The sequence below is a fragment of the Macrosteles quadrilineatus genome, unplaced genomic scaffold (genome assembly GCF_028750875.1).
Source record: "Macrosteles quadrilineatus isolate MER2022 unplaced genomic scaffold, UCM_ALF_1.0 Scaffold_15__1_contigs__length_3749704, whole genome shotgun sequence".
In the NCBI taxonomy this organism is placed as follows: domain Eukaryota; kingdom Metazoa; phylum Arthropoda; class Insecta; order Hemiptera; family Cicadellidae; genus Macrosteles; species Macrosteles quadrilineatus.
The window spans coordinates 910,394-930,553 of record NW_026542608.1 but is presented as its reverse complement, the minus strand read 5'-3'; the positions used below and the strand labels follow the sequence as shown (position 1 = coordinate 930,553).

At 34.8% G+C, this 20,160-nt stretch overlaps 1 protein-coding gene across 1 annotated transcript; it reads left to right on the top strand.

Annotated features, from left to right (window-relative positions):
- The first annotated feature begins 2,619 nt into the window (after positions 1 to 2,619).
- LOC129005062 (nucleolysin TIAR-like) lies at positions 2,620 to 18,269 on the top strand. Its single transcript, XM_054433844.1, has 2 exons — positions 2,620 to 4,199; positions 15,707 to 18,269. The coding sequence occupies exon 1, from the start codon at positions 2,788 to 2,790 to the stop codon at positions 3,994 to 3,996; it is 1,209 nt and encodes a 402-aa protein (XP_054289819.1). The 5' UTR covers positions 2,620 to 2,787; the 3' UTR covers positions 3,997 to 4,199; positions 15,707 to 18,269.
- Positions 18,270 to 20,160: the final 1,891 nt, after the last annotated feature.

The following is a 20,160-nucleotide window of genomic DNA, read 5'->3' as shown; positions in this document are numbered from 1 at the left end:
AAGCTATTGGCATATTTGACCGATGTGTCAATAACGTAATACCTACCTACCAAACTTAACCTAATCTTGGTTTGGGGAAGAGTGGGGCACATTTGAACACTTTTTAAACTTTAATTTTTTAATAGGTGAATTTATGTGTTTCTAATAAAATCATTATCTATAGGCCTACTTATTTAATGCAAGCAGGTTTTTTGTGACAATTACTCCTCCTAAACTACTGAACCGATTGACATGTTTTTGGTGTCATTGGAAAGAGCGTAACTTGGAGTTGTGCAGGAAACTTTCTTTTCAGGGAAATAAATGAAATAATTAGAGAGTGAGGCCCTGGGGCCCATTAAAGTTTTGTATTTCTCCATAAGATTAACATGGGAATCAAAAATTGTTATGAAACTCCAGCTGTTGTCAGAAATTAAAAGTGAGAAGAAGAACATAGGCCTATGTACAGGGTTAGGCAAAAATCTGGAACCCCCCAGTTAACTTTTTAACACATTGCAGTTAGTAGGAAAACCAAACTCGGCACACATTTACAACATAAGAAATTGCACTTTTTCATCAAAGTTACAACTTTGCCCCAGCCCCCAAATTGGGGTATTTTGGGGGCAGCCCCAAATTTTCAAATGTAAACACCCATCATGTGACCCCTCATTTTAAGGGGTTTATCAAGAGAAATTGAATGGCGCAAACCAGAGGTCCTTATCACACCCCTAATCAAAATGGCAGCCATTTTAATTTAAGATGAATAAGCAAGATAAAGTCTGGACACCCCCAGTTAACTTTATAACGTGTGGCAGTGGGAAAACCAAACTCGGCACACGTTTACAACATTAAAAATTCACTTTTTCATTAAAGTTAGAACTTGTACCCGGCCCCCAAAATGGGGTATTTTGTGGGCAGCCCCAAATTTTCTAATGTAAACACCTATCATATGACCACTCATTTTAAAGGGGTTCTCAAGACAAATAAAATGGCGCAAAATAGAGGTCAATATCGCACTCCTAAGGCCAGGCGCGCACTATCCCGACCACGACCACGACCAAACGCCCGACCAGCCGTTGTAGTTTACCATGCGACCATTGCGACCAGAGCACGACCCGAGCACGACCCGACCAAGGCAACGAATGTTTTACAAACTTCAGTGTCAAGATGGATGTTGAAGAAGTAGCTGCTGTGGTGCATTTGTATCTTAGGTACGTTAAGCGGAAGAAGAAACGATACTGGGTACATCCAATGTTAACTGTCAGGTTTACAAAAGAGCAGTTTGCTACGTTTTATGAAGAGCTACGTCAATATGAACGGGTTTTTTAATTACACAAAAATGTCTGTTAAAAGATTTGATGAATTCCATAGAAAAGTTGCAGGTGAAATCAGTGGTGAAATTTAACTTTCCGTGTCAAACTCCTGCGATATTTTACCAAATAACTCACTTCACAGACCGGCGCAAAAAGCAAGTGCTCAACGTTTGATTGATCTAGGAATACTGGGGGTTGAGTGGTGTACTGGTCGGGTCGGAGGCAAGTCGGGGGTAGTGCGCGTCGTCCCATTACATTAGGAGCGATTTTTGGCTGCAACAACCAGTGGGTCGGGCCCGACAAACTGAAAAATTTTGGTCGTGCGACCAGGGTCCGACCAGTCGACCAGTGAGCGCTGTTCCATTTATTCCTATTGTAAAACTGGTCGTATCCGACCAGTCGGATCGTGGTCGGGATAGTGTGCGCCGGCCCTAATCAAAATGGCAGTCATTTTGAAATATCCCCTATTAACTTTTTAACAGGTTATAGCAGGAAAACTAAACTCAGCATACCTTTATAAAAAAAGAGAGTTCACCATTTGGTCAGTATTAAAATATTACGTTTTTAAAGTTAACTGGGGGTGTCCAGACTTTATCTTGCTTGCTCATCTTAAATAATTAAAATGGCTGCCATGTTGCTTAGGGGTGCGATATTGACCTCTGGTTTGCACCATTCAATTTATCTTGATGAAACCTTTAAAATGAGGGGTCACATGATAGGTGTTTACTTTTGAAAATTTGGGGCTGCCCGGCTGCCCCCAAAATACCCCATTTTGGGGGCTGGGACAAAATTGTAACTTTGATGGAAAAGTGCAATTTCTTATGTTGTAAATGTGTGCCGAGTTTGGTTTTCCTACTGCAACGCGTTAAAAAGTTAACTGGGGGGTTCCAGACTTTAGCCTAACCCTGTATATTAATTGTAAACAGTAAATAAGTTTGCTAATTTTTTAACAGTTTGGTACAAACATTTACTGACATGGTTGAAATTAAATATTTACTATTTGAATTTGGGTTGGCGTAAATATTACAGTGGAAAAAAGCAAGACAGCCTGGATAAATTGATATACTAAAAAGAAAACGCTAAACAGTATCCTATCTAATTTAGATAGATACAATAATATAATATATATATATATGTAATATCATATGTTAAAAGTGTGAAAGAATATTCACATCGTTAGCCTTGTTTTGTAGTTATTGAGCTTGTGAAATTCTTTCTGTAATGGTAAACTTGAATTTGTTATAGTATCTCATATCTTACTGCCAAATAATTTATTTTTTCAGATCAGTTGATCAGTTTGTCACCGTTGTTGGCTCGTTGGTTGGTTCGGTTCGGTTCTGGACTGATGTCTTAATCCAAAAAGTTGTGTATGTCGACTTTTATCAAACATTAATAGTTTATGTGCAAGTAGTGTTTTCATATTGCTATTTCTGTGACATATTATTGCTAATTTTTAATTCTTCTGAATTTTGGACGAATAAACCAACGAGAAATAAGGATGAGTGAAGAGAGCAACCCAAGAACATTGTACGTCGGGAACCTAGATGCCTCGGTGTCGGAAGACCTTCTATGTGCGTTATTTTCTCAAATTGGTCAAGTCAAAGGATGTAAGGTAATTAGAGAACCGGGAAATGATCCATACGCTTTTCTTGAATTTACTAATCATCAAGGAGCAGCAACTGCTCTGGCTGCAATGAACAAACGAGTGTTTCTTGACAAAGAAATGAAGGTTAACTGGGCAACGTCACCTGGTAATCATCCTAAACAAGACACAAGTAACCATTACCACATATTTGTTGGCGATCTTAGCCCCGAAATTGAAACTCAAACGTTGAAAGAAGCATTTGCTCCATTTGGCGAAATCTCTAACTGTAGAATTGTACGTGATCCCCAAACACTCAAGTCTAAAGGTTATGCTTTTGTCTCCTTTGTTAAGAAAGCAGAGGCTGAAAATGCTATTGCTGCTATGAATGGTCAGTGGTTGGGAAGCCGAAGCATTCGTACCAACTGGTCTACCAGAAAACCTCCACCACCTCGAAATGATCGAGTTAGACAAAATAGTACTAATAAACAGCCAACATTCGATGAAGTGTACAATCAGTCAAGTCCTACCAATTGCACAGTTTATTGTGGTGGATTTGTAAATGGTATCACAGATGAGTTAATTCAGAAGATATTCTCACCCTATGGAACCATTCAAGATATCAGATGCTTCAAAGACAAAGGCTATGCGTTCATAAAGTTTTCAACTAAAGAAGCAGCGACTCACGCGATCGAAGGTGTCCACAATAAGGAGATCAATGGCCAGATTGTTAAATGTTTCTGGGGTAAAGAATCTGGCGATCCTAATTCGGTAAGTCCGGCAAATATGAATGCAAACAATGCAAATCAGAGTGCAGCTGCTGCTCAGTACCCCTATGTGTACGGTCAACAAATGAGTTATTGGTATCCCCAGGCATATGCAGCTTCAGCTCAAATGCAAGGTCAATACTTACAAGGAATGCAACCGAATTACTATGGACAGTTTGGTTACCAACAAGGCTATGTTGGACGAATGGGAATGCAAATGCCCACTGCTACATGGCAAGGAGTTCCAGCCCCTGTACCTGCGTCTGCACAACAAATGGCAGTAGCTGCTCAAGGAGCAGCTATGCAACAGCCAGGAACCATGATGGCCTACACAATGCCTCAGTTCCAAACACAGTGACATGTTTTAATAAATTGTAAATACAAAGAAGACTATCTCGATTCACATTTACCTTAGTACCAGAGTGTTGTTGTGTTTTATATGTGATAAACTGGGAACTAAATTATCATCAATTATAAACTAAATTAAATTATTAGGCTTGGAGTCTATTTATTTCAAGGCCTAATTAGATTCAAGAGAATGGACGCATACCAGAAAACAAGGTAAGAGATTTAATCTTCTTAAACTAAGCTTAGAATTTTAAGATAAACAGATATAGGTAGCCTAGTAGGTAGGCCTATAGGCTAAGTTAACCCTAGGACTGCCCTGATGGTTTGGATGAATGCCCCTGCCATTTTTGCGATTTCGCAAGAGTTCTTTTAAAAAATTTGCAGTTTCTAAATTACTTAATGATAACCTAGTCATATATACGGTATCGTACTCATTTTATAGAGAAAAAGAAGGAGATTTTGAATAAAATAATTGATGAAAATCTGCTAGGTACATTTGAAAGACTAAAATTTGCGTTAAATTCTTTGGAACCTAACCTAACCAATACAAAAATTTCAAAAGTAGAGTCGTGGTATTTTCCTACAAAATTATGAACGAAAAATCTTAGATAGGTACCGGTATAAGTTACATATAGTTAGGCCTAGACATTTTATTTTCCTGCTTTTAAAACTTGATGTAGGCCTAGGCATTCTAAAATAGGTAGCCTACAATAGGCCTATGTTTGATTAAAAAAAAAAAAAAAAATTGCTCACCCCATGTTGGGTAAAAGTTTAGGACCCAGACCCCAGCTTAAAAACACTTCCTGAAGTGTGAAATTGTGTAAAAAGTGTAGGCCCCTATACCGGTAGCCTAAAATGAAGTTTTGGAAGATAATAATTGGGGGAAAAGCAATTCCAGTCCCCAAAATACTGACTGGAATTTAATAAAACCAACCCTGACAACAGTTCCTCCAAAACCTCAATATATACACCAATTTTACACAATTCCACTTCATCAATGTGAAAAATTCACAACGAATATGCACTCGACATATAATTTACTGCTGTCTCAAAGATAACCAAAACCGGCACGCACGGAGAGCACCTTGTCTTTGGTTTGCCGATAGCCAACCATCAACTTGGTTACAATGTACAACGAAAATTAAAATCACTTCGTCCAACAAATACATATTGATAGGATTCCACATATTTCACCAGGAATCACCAGCCAATCAGATTACTGCACGAAAGAAACCATCAGCCAATAAGAAATCTGCACAATTAAATCTGTTGATCTGTTTTATCACAAACCACAAACAATAGCAATGCAGTTGGAGGTCACTGTACCATAATTTCCCCTAGAATTCCCTCAATTTAACCTGAATTCCCTCTGTATTTATCGTAAAATCCCGGTTTCAATAGCAAAGTAGGCCTACTGCAGTTAAGATTTCAACATGTAGATCTTATGAACACTCACTTGTTGAGAAAAAAATAATTGTCGATTATGAAATGAATCTGTTCTAAACTAACCAAACAAACTAAACTTGCTGTATGATTTTATGAGGAAAAAATTATTGTTCTTTATGAAATGAAAAACTGCTCTAAACTAACCAAACCAACCAAACTTGCTGTTTTATTTCATGAGAAAAGAATAATTGTTTATTATGGAATGAAACTTTTCTAAACCAACCAAACCTACCAAACTTGCTGTATGATTTCATAAATCGGTTTTATAAGAGAACTCGTTACCCAGATACAACCTAACAGTAAAGTACAAACCATGAAACTAAATAACCCTATACCGGTATGCCTAAATCAGATTTTGTAGGTACACCAGCGCACCCAGCGTCACAAACATGAACTAGGCCTACTGTAAACACGAAAGGTCTAAATGAGTAGGCTAACAACTTGTGGTGGTTAATTCCATAGATGTTTATTTATTCCATACTCCTTGAGGAGTTTGTTTTATCTGTGTTATTTTTTTTCGTACAGATAAACATATTTGTTCATAGATAAAACATAGTCCCAACATTATGTCTGCAGAAATATCGATATAGATTCGGTTCGATATATATTGTTTCTAAAATATTTTTAATTTCAATGTAGGCCTAAACAAACATGGAAATAGGTTATGATCTGTTTATATTTTTATTTATGTTTTAAATGTAAAAATATAGGTAATTGAGTTAAGTTCGGTGTACGTTTTTAATGAACTTAAAAATAATGAATAAAATATATAATAATAAAATATAATAATGAATAAAAAAAAACTGTCAATATTCAAACAATACCCCCGCCACAGCAAACCTGCAGACTAAGCGAATTTCCAGTTGCCTGATTGGATTTATACTGAAGTGTCTACTTAAAAATATAACATTTATTCCCTATTTAGGCCTAAATAGAATTAGTTTAACAAGTAAAGGTTTGCTGCATCAGGGAGAGTAAAACTGTTTTTTTTTTGTAAAAATGTTAATTGTTAGTAAGAATTCAAATCATTTTCCAAATTTGATCAAAATATGTTCATAAACAAGCAAACTACAACAGTTTACTTATTCTCCCTATAAGAATAACATGGGAGTTTTAAATTTAGGCCTACAGTACAATTTTTGGAATTTTCTCCGTAACCATTCGAGGCGCATAATAACACTTGTATATACTAAATTATTTGTTTTTGAAGCTCTCCATGGTTTGGAAAGAAATTGATAATTTTATGTTTTTTGGATCAAAAATGGGAAAAACCTTTTTTACCCCATGAAACCCCCCCGTGTGGCAAAGCTATAACAGTTCCAAAAAGACTGTGTTGTAACTTATGTTATTAAGACCATGTATAGCCTATTGTGAATATAAAAAGAAAGTTGGACTAGTTGAATTAATAGCAAAAAGATAATGAAACCGGTAACTAAAACTGAAATACATTAATTGTCAAAAATAAAACTTCTTTCACGCTTCCACATTTATATACTTACTTAAATCAGAACACACTTATAACTCCGCGACAATTGGTAGCAGAGCTGGAAAACTCCCAGCTCCCAGCAATTGACGACTCCCAGTGAGTCTTCTTACATTGGATTAACACAACTAAGATTTTACCTAAATCCACTGAACGAAGAGTTTCTGAAATAAAGGCAAATAAAGATGTTATATTTGAATATGTTCCATCCGAAAATAATCCATCAGATGTAGCAACTCGTGGCATGAATGTGAACGAACTTTGTAGCTGTCAAGTGGGGGTCAGGACCTTAGTGGTTTAATCTGCCCGAAAATAAATGGCCGAACTAGAACTTTAATCCCACTGAAGAAATTCATGAAGTTAAAGAAGAATTAACAGTGTTTAATTAGACAGCTGAAGAAAGGATCGTAGAACCTCCATATGGAATTGATGTCAAACGATTTTCGACTCTGAATAAACTACTACGAGTAACAGCATTCTGCGAAAGATTTATTTCTAAGTGTATAAGACAATCCATTGGTCATACCACGACTAACATTACTTCTGAAGAAATCCAGTTGGCTAAACTAAGATGGGAGAAATATGTTCAAAAGAAACACTTTTCCGAAACTATAAGTAACATCGAAACCAATAAAAGAGATCCACTTCAAAAACAATTGAAACTGTTTCTTGACTATGACGGCCTGCTTAAGTGTTCTGGAAGGCTTTCATATGTTGAACTTTCAATAACTTACTCCAGAAACATCCTAAACTTCTACCAAAAAATGAATACTTCTCAACTCTAGTGATACAGTAGAGTACCGCAAACTCGGCACTCGATAACCTGGCAGTCTGGATAACTCAGCCATCACTTGGCTCAGAAAATTAGTGATTTTTTGAGTCTGAGTTAATCATGAACTCAAGCGAGCTTAAGTCAAATTATTCTCAACTCGTACTAATGATTTGTTGAACTACCTATATCTGATGACTCAATACTGACTTTTAATATAAATAAAAATCAAGAAGGTGGTTAAAAAGTTTAAAATTTGTATTGTTCTTATTTTTAACCATACTTCCCGATAACCCGACATTTCACAAACTCGGCACCCTTCCAGTCCACATTACGCCGAGTTTGTGAGACTCTACTGTACAACACTACCATAATGCTTTATTTCATGTTGGAGTTCAACATACTCTGGCAGAAATAAGAAAGGAATCCTGGATTTTGTGTGGAAGATCTCAAGTCTACAAAACTATTGGGTCATTCCATATCAAATCAACTAGGCTCTCAATCTGACCTTCTTGGATTTTGCATTCTAGTAGTATTTTGAGTCCTGAATCCAAATATGTAAAAAAATCTAACTTTTTAGTTTTTACGATATAAATATTTCAAAATGGTAAAAGTTTGCGTTTTTTACCGTGCACAATGATTAAGATGATGCATGATTACATTCTTTAACATATAAACATAGTGAGTGTTTTATAAACATGTAGAGTGTTCACATATTTTGAAATTTTCAAAAAAAATTAATTTTTACCTAAGTAAGTTGAGTTTGGTAGGTATAAGATTAAAGGCATTTGAATCCTCTTTAAAATGAGCCATTGTACAACTTGATAGGACCAATTGAACTCATCCTAGACAATATTTTAGTTTGCCCGCACGGTAAAAAACGCCAATTTTTACCATTTTGAAATATTTATATTGTAAAAACTATAAAAGATAGGTTTATTTTAAAAACATATTTGGATTCAGGACTCAAAATACTACTAGGATGCAAAATTTCATCAAAATCAAAGATTTGGTTGAAAATAATTGAAAATTGAATTGAAAATAATATAAAATAATTGAAGGTTGAAAATAATTTTGTATTGGTTGATTTCATATGGAATGACCCTATCAAGAAATGTCTAACTTGTATTTGTTGGGAGGGTGGTCCATACAAATTGCCACCCATGCCTCCACTTCCAAAAGAGACTGTAACAGAGCAGATCCCATTTAGCCACACTGGACTCGATTACTTCGGCCCATTATACATTAAAGACTATCACAACAATGACTTTTGGAGATTTAAGGAAAGTTTATGGCTGCATATTTACTTGTCTTACAACAAGAGCCATTCATATAGAGCTAGTTAATGATCTAACGACTGAAGAATTTCTTTTATGTCTCAAACGGTTCATAAGCAGAAGAGGTAAACTAAAACAAATATTTCTAGACAATGCCCCTCAATTCAAACTCGCTGCTTCATTTACTGAAGATATTTGGAGAAAAAACTTCAACGACTCTAGTGTTTTATCTTACATAAATAATGAGGGATGTGAGTTCTGTTTTATTCCTGAACAATCACCTTGGATGGGTGGTGTCTATGAGCGACTTATATCCCTAGTAAAGGGGTGATTAAGGAAGACAATTAGTTCGAGAGTACTTACATTTATTCAGTTGGAAACTACTTTAACTGAAATTGAAGCTGTATTAAATTCAAGACCTTTAGTGTACGTCTCTTCTAGTGAAGCTAGTTTATCAGATCTCTATAATTATTACGCTACATGAAACTTTGTCGGTTGAACTCCTCCGCCATTTCTTAACAGATTTTATCCATTGACGTCTCATTGGAAAGAGCGTGTCACGTAGATTTGCAAACTGGCCTTACATTTTTGAAAAAGTCCCTTGGGCTCTGCCCCAGTGAATGTTAAAGTTCCCATGTTATCCTTATGAAGAACATAATTGTTTACATTTTGATCAGCTGTATAATTTAACTAACGAGACCTTACCGTCAGACCGCCACCGCCTACCACAGCGCCGTGTAGAACGCATCATACCGTGCATAGCCGAACTGTTCATGGGAAATTGTTAGCTCTATCACTGTAGCTGTCAAATGTGAAACTAACCAAACTTGCTGATAATGAAAATTTTGAATGAAGGTTTAACTTACTAATAACAAAAATAGTTCTTTTCGTAAAATAAAATTATAAATGTCTCAAAATCAATTAAATAATTTTTTAATTATAAAATTTAACCACCATAACCTAACCAAACCAACCTAACTTGCTGATAATGAAAAAAAATTGAGTCAAAAAGTTAATGCCTCCAGTGGGTTTCAAACCGGCTACCTCCGAATCATCAGCCCGGTGCGCTATCCACAACACCACCGAGACCTACGGCTGTTCAACGTATCGTTGCGGTAATGGTGTTCGCTCGAGCAGTGGTGGGTGGTGGTGGGCGGTGGCGGTCTGTCGGCAAGGGTTAATATTTAACTAGTTGTATCTTAACTCCCGGTCATTTCCTGAATTTTCATGGGAAAAATGGAATTGAGCTGAATGAAAATCACCTTGGACACAGGAAAACCGATCCAGATTATACGCTATCCAACACTGAAAATTTACTTCAAACTTGGAAAAAAGGACAGAACCTCATAAACTCATTTTGGGTTCTTTGGAAGAAAGCCTACTTAACTAGTTTGAGGGAAAGGACTCAATCTGAAATCAAGCAGAAACGTTTCCGGTCTTCACAATTCCCCATTATTGGAGATATTGTCCTTATTCACGATAATTTACCCAGAGGACGTTAGAGACTTGGTCGAATTAATGAACTACACTCAAGCAAAGATGGGAATATCAGAAGCGTAACAGTCACTTTAAGCAACAAAAAGAAAATAATTCGACCTTTAAAATTACTCTACCCTCTTGAAATTAACCTTGATGAGAATATCCAGGTGTGTTGAAGAAATTTCTCAAGTGGCCGGAGTGTGGCAAAGCTATAACTGTTCCAAAAAGACTGGTTTGTAACATTGTTATTAAGGCTGAAATGAATATAAAAAGAAAACAAAATGTGAGTTGGATTATAACTCCGCGACACCCTGTTCCCATAGTCTGATCATGCTGGTTCGCGAACTCGTTAGAATAAATGTAGGTTTACACGTTTATACGAAATTTCGTAAAAATCGGATCATTTTTGCTCGAGTCATCGTGCTTACGGACACACACATATTTATAATATATACCTATATGCAATATATATATATATATATACATAATATATTTATATGATATATATATACAATATATATATAATATATTTATGAATTTAAACTGACGGTGTTTTTGGCCTCTAGGGACCTCAAAACATTAGAAAAAATCGGTCCCGCGTCCAGGTCTTACGGTACCATGAGTAGGCTACTACGGTAATAGCTTATTCCCTATATGGGAAATTTGATAAAAGAAGACTGAAAACTTAACTTCACATTTTTAGAGGTAAGGATAGGCTATTCACAGCAGGTGATGGATGTTTTACCACTTTTTATTGACCTATTTAAATATTTTCAAAGCAATTTTTTGACTAAATATATAGGATAAAAAAACAACTTTATTTTTACTTTGTTATTGCTTTTAGCGAATTTCCCATTGGCCTATAGGGAATAAGCTATTACCGTAGTACTCATGGTAAGACCTGGACCCGGGACCGATTTAATTTTTCGTTTTGAGGTCCCTAGAGGCCAAAAACGCCATGCGTTCAAATTCATATATATATGTGTGTGTGTGTGTCCGTTAGCACGATAACTCAAGCAAAAGGGGTAGCGGATTTCTACCCCCATGAAAAAACGCCTACGTCATTTTGACGTCACGAGGGGCGCGGGCCTATACATGGTCGAGAAACTGCCCGCGACTGGAAATCTACCCCCGGAAATCTACCCCCGTGGTCAGCTCTGCCACGTATCGGCCAATATTCATTGTTGTAATTGATTTTATTAATTGCTTTATTTAAAGCAACGGCTCTTCATAATAAATCAAAAGTTAATACTCAATAGGCTACTGTTATAATAAAGGTTTTAACAGAGTAACCAATACTGCCTGACAGAACAGTTAACATTTACATCTTACTTTTGACATTTGAAGGTGAAACTCTTTCCATAAGATTTTTTTCGCAAACACTCTAATAACGTCTTTAACCAGAAGACCTTGGTTTCGTTGTTTTTCACCATTATTTTTAGTTAATCAAAAGCGCGGTACGTACAGTGCCCCATGTTGAAAGCAGGGCTATGGCAGATAAGACCAACGTTTTCAAGTGTCTGTCCTTGAATTTTTGTGATGGTCATGGCAAAAGCAATTTGGCATTGGAACTGCAGATGTTTGAATTTCAGGAGAAAATTTAACTCTGACGATTCTAAACTTAATTGGAATAATAATACTCGCTTTCCAGCCGAACTTGCAGTAATCATTTTCATATTTAAGACTTTGTCATTAATCTCTTTCACCATTATTCTGGTTCCATTAACCAGTCCTTTTTGTGGATTTAAATTTCTTAGTAAAATTACAATTCCACCTTTTTATAAACATCACTTGTGAGACATAACCACTTGGTGCTAAAGTGTGGAGAAATTCATCAGGGACATGTAACCGGTCTTCCTCTTCTTGAATCAAAGTGTCCACTGAGTAGTAAACTCTACTGTCATTATTTAGTTGCTTAGCTATTTTATGATTGATTTGGTTACCATGTTCATTCTTTGGTTAAATTCTTGCATGATTTTTGTCTTTTTTTAAGCAACTTCAGAGAATCCTTCACTGAAGATTTCGTCAATGTTAGCCTATTTTTATTCGCAATACATTGTGGTGGAAGACTTATCAATGTCTCACAAAGACCATTAAGGTAGCTCTCTTGGCCATTCCTTCTTCGTAAAAGATATTCATCAAATATTGATTCCCTTGAATTTGCTCTCATGTTTTTAGCAAGTGAAGCATTTTTAAACATTGACCATAAAGGTGATATAATTATTGAATTTTCTACCATTTCACAGCGACTTGCACCAGAGACTATGGTAGCTCATTGCTGGAAATTACCTCCAAAACCTTTCCACCAAAAGGCTTTGCTTGGCCATCTCTTTTGGAGATATTTCACAGTAATCATTCTGCAGACGATAAAGCATACTTATTGGACATAGAAGCTTCATCCTATAATATTATTTTACAAATATTTAGCTTCGTACTATTGGATTTTATTCCGGAGACTGAGACTGACTCATTTAATTTTATTGGCAATTTAAATCTGTTTTGTACTGTACGCTAAGATCACCTAAGTCAAAATAGTCTGTTTTGTGACAGCATCTGTCCGTGCAATATTTAAAAAAATCAAGTGGTCGCATAACATTTCTTTGAACTTCAAAAACCAGCATAGGTAACTTTTCAAAATTTTTTTATCATACCATCTCTGTTGTTAATACGTCGCCGAATCGCAAACACGGGATTGTTTCTTCTAGGTAGATTTTTATGATAGGCTAATCAAAATGAAAAATTGCAAAACACAACACATAAAAATATCTATGAAAACGTTAAACACACCATTATCTTAAAATAAAATACAATCACATAATATAATGAAATAGACTGGTTTTTACTCCCTATGAATGAAACTGCATAAATAAACTATCCCATCTCATAAGTAATCATTGTATTTGAAGGTAAACTGATAGGTAAACAGAAAAAGTAAATATTAAAATGACAGAAGGGAAACAGGCTATTTTTATGAAGACAGATGTTTTCTTTTAAAAAATGAATCATATGTTAGGTAATCTTAACAAATTTGGACTTGTATGTTTAAAATACATGAAAACTTTAAAGTCCAATGGAGCAGAGCACATTGAACTGAGCGTGACAAAAGTTATTCCATGACTTCTACAGAGAATTCCCTTTTATTTGACACCTTAATCATCAAAATCGGTTAATAAATAAAAGAGTTTTGCTGTGCACAAGAAATTCCTTACGGAATTAGAATAATAGATTGTCAGCCAGCATGTGCTTAGTATTGCAATAGATAGCGTCTTCAAAACGTTGAACAATATACTCGGTGAATTACTCTACTCCAACACAGTACTGTAACTGTACAATTATATTAGGTTGTGTAACTTTTTACAGTGCTTAAGAAATTCAAACAACTTTAAATGCATGAATAATACTTTGGCAAAAAGTATCTTGTTTCAAAATTAGGCAGAGTCACGAAATAGAGCAGACTATGAGTGGTTGCTCGCCACTCCCAGGCTGTCTTCTACAAAAATCGCCGGGTCAAATACCCACAATACCTTAACTGCCACCAGTATGAAATGTTTTTGTGACAAAGTAATTTTATAATTCATTTTGATAGCCCCAGGATTGCGTTTTATGACTAATAACGGTAGAAACGTATCTTGTCAAACAATCCATAATAAATGTACTAGTGTCAAATTCTACTTGCTACATATGTTTTGGCGGTTCTTTAACTCCACCATTGTCAGGCTGACAAAAGGATCCACTTCTAGAGGTATCGTCAGAATATGTAACATACATTAAACACAAAACGCGAAACTATAACAGGTATGCCTATTAATTCATGCGTGTACATTGCCGCGGGCAGGACTGGAAGTAAACTGAATCAGGTTATGACGGACTGACGTGGTCGGGATTGTCGTCTGTGTTATCAAAAGTTGATATTGGACTAATTGTAGTGACGAAGGAGAGTGTTGAAAATATAATGGGATTCATAATTGAGTTTTCCATTCAAAATTATTGATAATAATAACCAATTTATATGCTGGATAAATTATGGTCTCAAAATTCTACATTACTGCGAGAAAGGAAATTTATTAAATACTTTGGAAGAGTTTGAAATATATAAATTCACGAATCCCATTATATTTTCAACACTCTTCTCAGTCACTATAATAGTCCAATATCAGCTGTCGAAAACGCAGACGACAATCCAGAGACCACGTTGGTCCGTCATACCTGAACCTGATTCAGTTTACTTCCAGTCCTGCCCCCGTCAATTTACACACGTGAATTGATAGGCCTGTATGTAATAATGGTCTCATGTTTTTTCTAGATGTTTGAAACGTATTATGACGACACCTCCAGAAGTTGATATTTTGTAAGCCTGACGATGGCAGAGTTAAAGAGCCACCAAAACATGTGTAGCAACACAGAAAACATACTACTACTATAACCCAGAATGCCAACCGCATGGTAAAAAGCATGAAGTGTTTTGAGAGAGCTTTGCCTGTCAATTCGTAGGCAGCGCCACCAGCGTTGCTATGCACTCAGCTGCATGTAGTGCTGCTCTCCAGTTAGGATTTTTAGAACTTTTATTTATGGTCCACGGAGTTTAAATAAAGCTAATTGGGTATTTTTGTAACAATTGTTGATATGGTGTTAAGTCTAGATTAGGCCTAGATATCTTATCAAACGGTTAAAACTAAACATGATTTTTTTTTAAATTATCATTTTACACAATTGATTCCAAGTTACTACATTTAAGATTTTAAGCTGGTGCCTGTAGCCACTTAAAAGTATCAAAATGATCAAAGTATCAATAAAATCCATAATCGGTCCAAGCTATTACAATTTTAACCTCAAAAAATAAGCATTAGGCCTAAGATCCAAACTTTAAATGTTCCTACCTAACTTAACTTTTACATGAAGTTGTACAGGTACAGCCATCAATTGAGTTTACACTGTCCACAAAATGTAGATGGTTTTAGGAGAAGAAATCTATACCCTCCACTTCACTCTACCTTTTAAACAAAACAGCTGAGGTAACAAGTAAAATATAAACATTTATTTTCCACCTGTCAATCAGCTGCAACATACATTTAACAAAAAAGTGGTTGGGGAATCCCTCAATCCGCCTAAATTTTGTTAATGGACTATAGCATTGGCTAAATATACTAGGCTAGTGCAAATGCATGTTAAAGCCTAACCAATACCCAAGGTTCTTACGATTTATTTATTAATGTTATTAGAAAGAATTTTTTTTTTTATTGCTGACTAAATTATGGATTTTTTTCAGAACTTGGAGCTGACATTACCATTACCGTTACTGCAGACAAACTTCTCATAATGTGACCTGTACGTAACATAAAGTGGTAATTTTTGGACAACTGTGCATAATTATCATCATTGTAATATGAATTGTATTGAAGTGTTTTTACCATAGCAGGGGGACCTTCTTATTTTTTCTACTAGGGACTTGTCAATCTTCTCTTTGGTGTAAATATATTGGTGAGGTGAAATATGATGTTTAATTTTATCTCTATGTTTTTACTTTTGTAAATACATACCTGCTCTATTATTTTCCATATTTTACTCTCAACACCAGTTTTGGTTTGATGAAACTAGCATTCCTTAAATTTCTTTAGTTTAAATATAATTCTTTGTTATACAAGGTATTCTGTTTCAATTGTAATGCATAGGCACAGCAAGGCTGTGGTGTTTTAGTTTCCCTTCAACCCTATACCATGATATTTGTATTTTTTACAAAAGAAACTAATTTATAACTTTGTATATAGTAAAAAAAAAACACACTTGTTAAAACCTATAGCAATTTTAGAAAACATTAGTGATTCATTTTCTTATTTTATCCAATTAAAACAAAGTTAATTGTTGGATCTCTTGCCAATAATAAATTAAGACCAGACATTTTTTATTGATTTTTAAACTATTGATCTAATTAGGTAGACCTGAATTATATATTTATACATGTTTAAATTTTCTTATATTTTTTCTTATTTAGTAAAGGTAGACTCAAATGTTATATAGCCTACTGCAAATGAATGATTTCCTATAACTGGAATAAACATTTCAGTTTCTTTAAATACACTCTGGTACCATGTCAAGTGACATCGTGTTAATTAAGTAATATATAACAAGACATATGGTAATACAACACTGTGATTGGGTTGATTAAAAATATTAAAATAGATAATTCGTAGAATTGTAGGGAATAAATTGAGGGAAATTTCTTTCTAGCTGCATAATGTTCTGTTTGAATGGATAATGACGATGTGTACAGTAAAATATTAATATAACTAGATTGTAGAATAGTAGTGTTTAGAACCTACTTTACTTGTAAATAAAATGTGCAATATAAGTATATAATAATACTCATCCATAAGTTATTTAAGGTAGCAACTATTTAAGGTCCTTGAAAAGACTGTTTCCAAAGCAAAGGTATTGTCAGTAGTGGACATTAAGTTTTTATATTAATCATATTTGCCAGAGACTAGCATTTTTACTTTTCAAATTTAAAATAAGTTGCTCCTTAAACCAACCCAGATTCAACTGACAGCAGAATTAATCAAATGTAATACTGATCCTACAAACGATACTAACAAAATTACTTATAGCTATTGTTTATGTCAACTATATACTGCTGAATCTTATTTCATGTAGAATAAATTACAAACTCAAAACAAATCAATAGTATACAAATTACTAAACATCAGTTTGTCATCAATTATATTACAAAGAAGAAATTGTTTATGAATGCCTGTCTTTAATGCGTTTTTCCTGGTAAACGTAAAAATTATTGAACCGACTGGGCTAAAATTACACAGAATGTTAGATCAGGCTAATTCATATCCTTGTAATCATCTCTAACTGCACCTCATGAATGTCTAAAGTTGATAGGTGGAGCTTTTTGGAAGTAAATATCATCATTATTGCTTTTGGATACTGAAGTCATATAGTAAAAACAAACGTGTAATCATAAACATTGCGCAGAAGGTCCATTCCATTATGAATTAGTACAACAGCTGTTTCTCTTGAGTAAAAATTATCTGGTTTTGATGAAAATCGGTTTAAACGTTCAAACAAATTCGCAAACCAGCATGATGGGACCATGGGAAATCTTACAAATAGAAATTCACTTAGGTTTGCTGCGGCGGTAATATTATGTTTTTTTTTTATATTTAAAAAGAACATAGTTGACAGAGCCTATTCACAGGGTGTGCTAACGCCTATGAGTCTATTATCGTCCTTAGTTTATGTTGCTGTTGTCTGTTGATATGACACATAAAAAAAAATATCACGAATGTATTTGTATACTATTTGGAAATTTCTTATGTTGTAATCATTCTGCTGCTGGTTTACTTTTTTGTAGTCACAGTATATTATAGCCTAATTGAAAATAAGTAATTTTATACAAGTATAGTTTTGAATATGTCCATTCATTTGAACAGAACATTTGCATTGACAGATAAAAGTCAGTAGAAGAATAGCAATCCTATTTTAAAAGCTTGTGATAAGAGTAAGGTGGGCTAACCTTACTGGTTGTTTCTTTTTTACATAATAAATTTGATAATTAGGTTTCCTTTTTTTGCCACATAATAGATTATTTATGTACTTAATTTATTTCAGCTTTCATATTTATACATTAAATCAATATTTATTTTATGTGTTGTTGTTCAATCTGATGTATATTTGGTTTATAAACAGCCAGCAAGTGCCCATAGGAAAAGGCTGATGAGTGTCTCAAAAAGTATGTTGTAATCAGAGAGTTCTGTCAAAGCTAAAAGGTTTAACAAAATTGTACTGTTGAGATTTTGTAAAAAATTAAACAGTAAAAGAACTGGTGTAATTTCTGTTATTGAATTCCTCGTCTCGTCAACTATCTATCTTATGATAATAAGCTATATAGATAACAATTTCTTATGTATGTATATCTATTTGTTTTATTAAGAACAAGTGTCTAAAATTTTAATTCCTCCCTCAATTCGCTTTATTTTAAGATTACGTTACAATAATAGTGGATAATAGCATTTTTTACTTAAAACAGATAATTTTAGAAATCCATAAAAATTCCAAGACGACAAACACAATACCTCATTATACTGCTGGTATTTTATTGGTTGTAGTTTGATATTTTTAGGCATAACAAAAAAAAATATATATACTATATAACAACACCAGTTCTGGCTGCCATTAATGGTATGATTTAATGATAATGCTAAAGTTTTCCCACAGAGAAGGAGGGCGGAGGACGCAATAATCTTTTGGGCCCATACCCTGGCGCTTGTATCTGATCTGATGTTAAGTAAAACTTTTTCTTACAATGTCTATTATTTGAACTATTCTTTAACAAAACATGCTTTGCTGTACTAGTTGTTTTTAGTCAAACTGGTGAATGCACACATCTTGATGTGATCGGAGAGGTAAGCGACACCCAAATGCAGTCTTTTGATTTGTTTAATATTTTATAAATGGCAACACAGTCACCTCGGGTCTAAGATCACTGTCAGGTGGTGACTTGATTGGTGAAACCATTTATTATGTTTTAACTTAATTAAATTGATCTGGTGTACAGGGTGTCCCGTGGACATAAAAATATTTCATTTGACCTGTTAGTTTGAAAAAAATATCTTTCTTTCAAGCTAGGCTAACTTATAAGGCTTCCTATTAAAAATTATATGAGGCGCTGATGCATGTATGAAAATACTGTAACATACAATTTAATTTTTAATATTAAGCTTACAGTAGATATACTCCGGAAACCTTTTAACTGGACATTGATTTAACCAGAAAACACTCGGCGGAAATGACATCTCTTTAACTGGACAATTTTTATCAGCACAATGGTTTAACTGGACTAGATCGGCAGGAAGTGGGCGGTACCATAGACAAAAAGAATTAAATATAGACTGTCAGCCGTGCTGCGGTTACCATAGGTTCCGGCGCACACCGCTGTAGTTTACGTAGCGCGTTCGCCGTAACTACATGGCGCTCGAAGCCGTGTGCGCCAGAACCTATGGTAACCGCAGCACAGCTGACGGTCTATATTTAATTCTATGGTGGTACTGAAACAACTGTTCCTGTGGGAAAGATTTGAGACCAGTGATCACGCGTCTAAATACAATGCTCTCCTAAATTTAAGTCAAATACCACAGTAAACTGTCCGTTTTAACGAGTTTTGGGGACGTCGGTTTAACCGGAAAACCCGTTATTCGGATTGGCCTCGGTCCTGAGGAGTCCGGATAAGAGGGAGTCTACTGTATTTCAAAGTTTGCTTAATTGAAAAAACTTACATATTAAAAGTTGATGGGTAAAAAAAGAATTGCACAACTTAGGGTACTGTATTAAAGCAAAGAACAATATGATTTCACATAAAATAGATAGGCCTATGTTGTACCCTACCCACTGAACTTTTGTCAGGAATCATTACCTGCAGCTCATTATGTAAATATCACAGTAAGCAAAAATAAAATTACAGACAAATTGTATTACATTTTGTAAGAGAGCCATCTCTATTATCATAAATCGGGGCACAAATTTTATCAACTTGTATAATACTACACAAATTATAATACAGTGGAACCTCGATAAGAAGACCCTCGATAACAAGTCACCCTTGATAACAAGTGTCATTTTTAAATCCCCTAGAATTTATTTTACCCATCACATTTTATTGCAAACCTCAATAACAAGACAACCTTGATAACAAGTCTTATTTTATAATCCCCATGAGAG

Excerpts from the sequence above, each read along its gene's own strand:
- LOC129005062 (XM_054433844.1), top strand. The coding sequence starts at position 2,788 with ATGAGTGAAGAGAGCAACCCAAGAACATTGTACGTCGGGAACCTAGAT.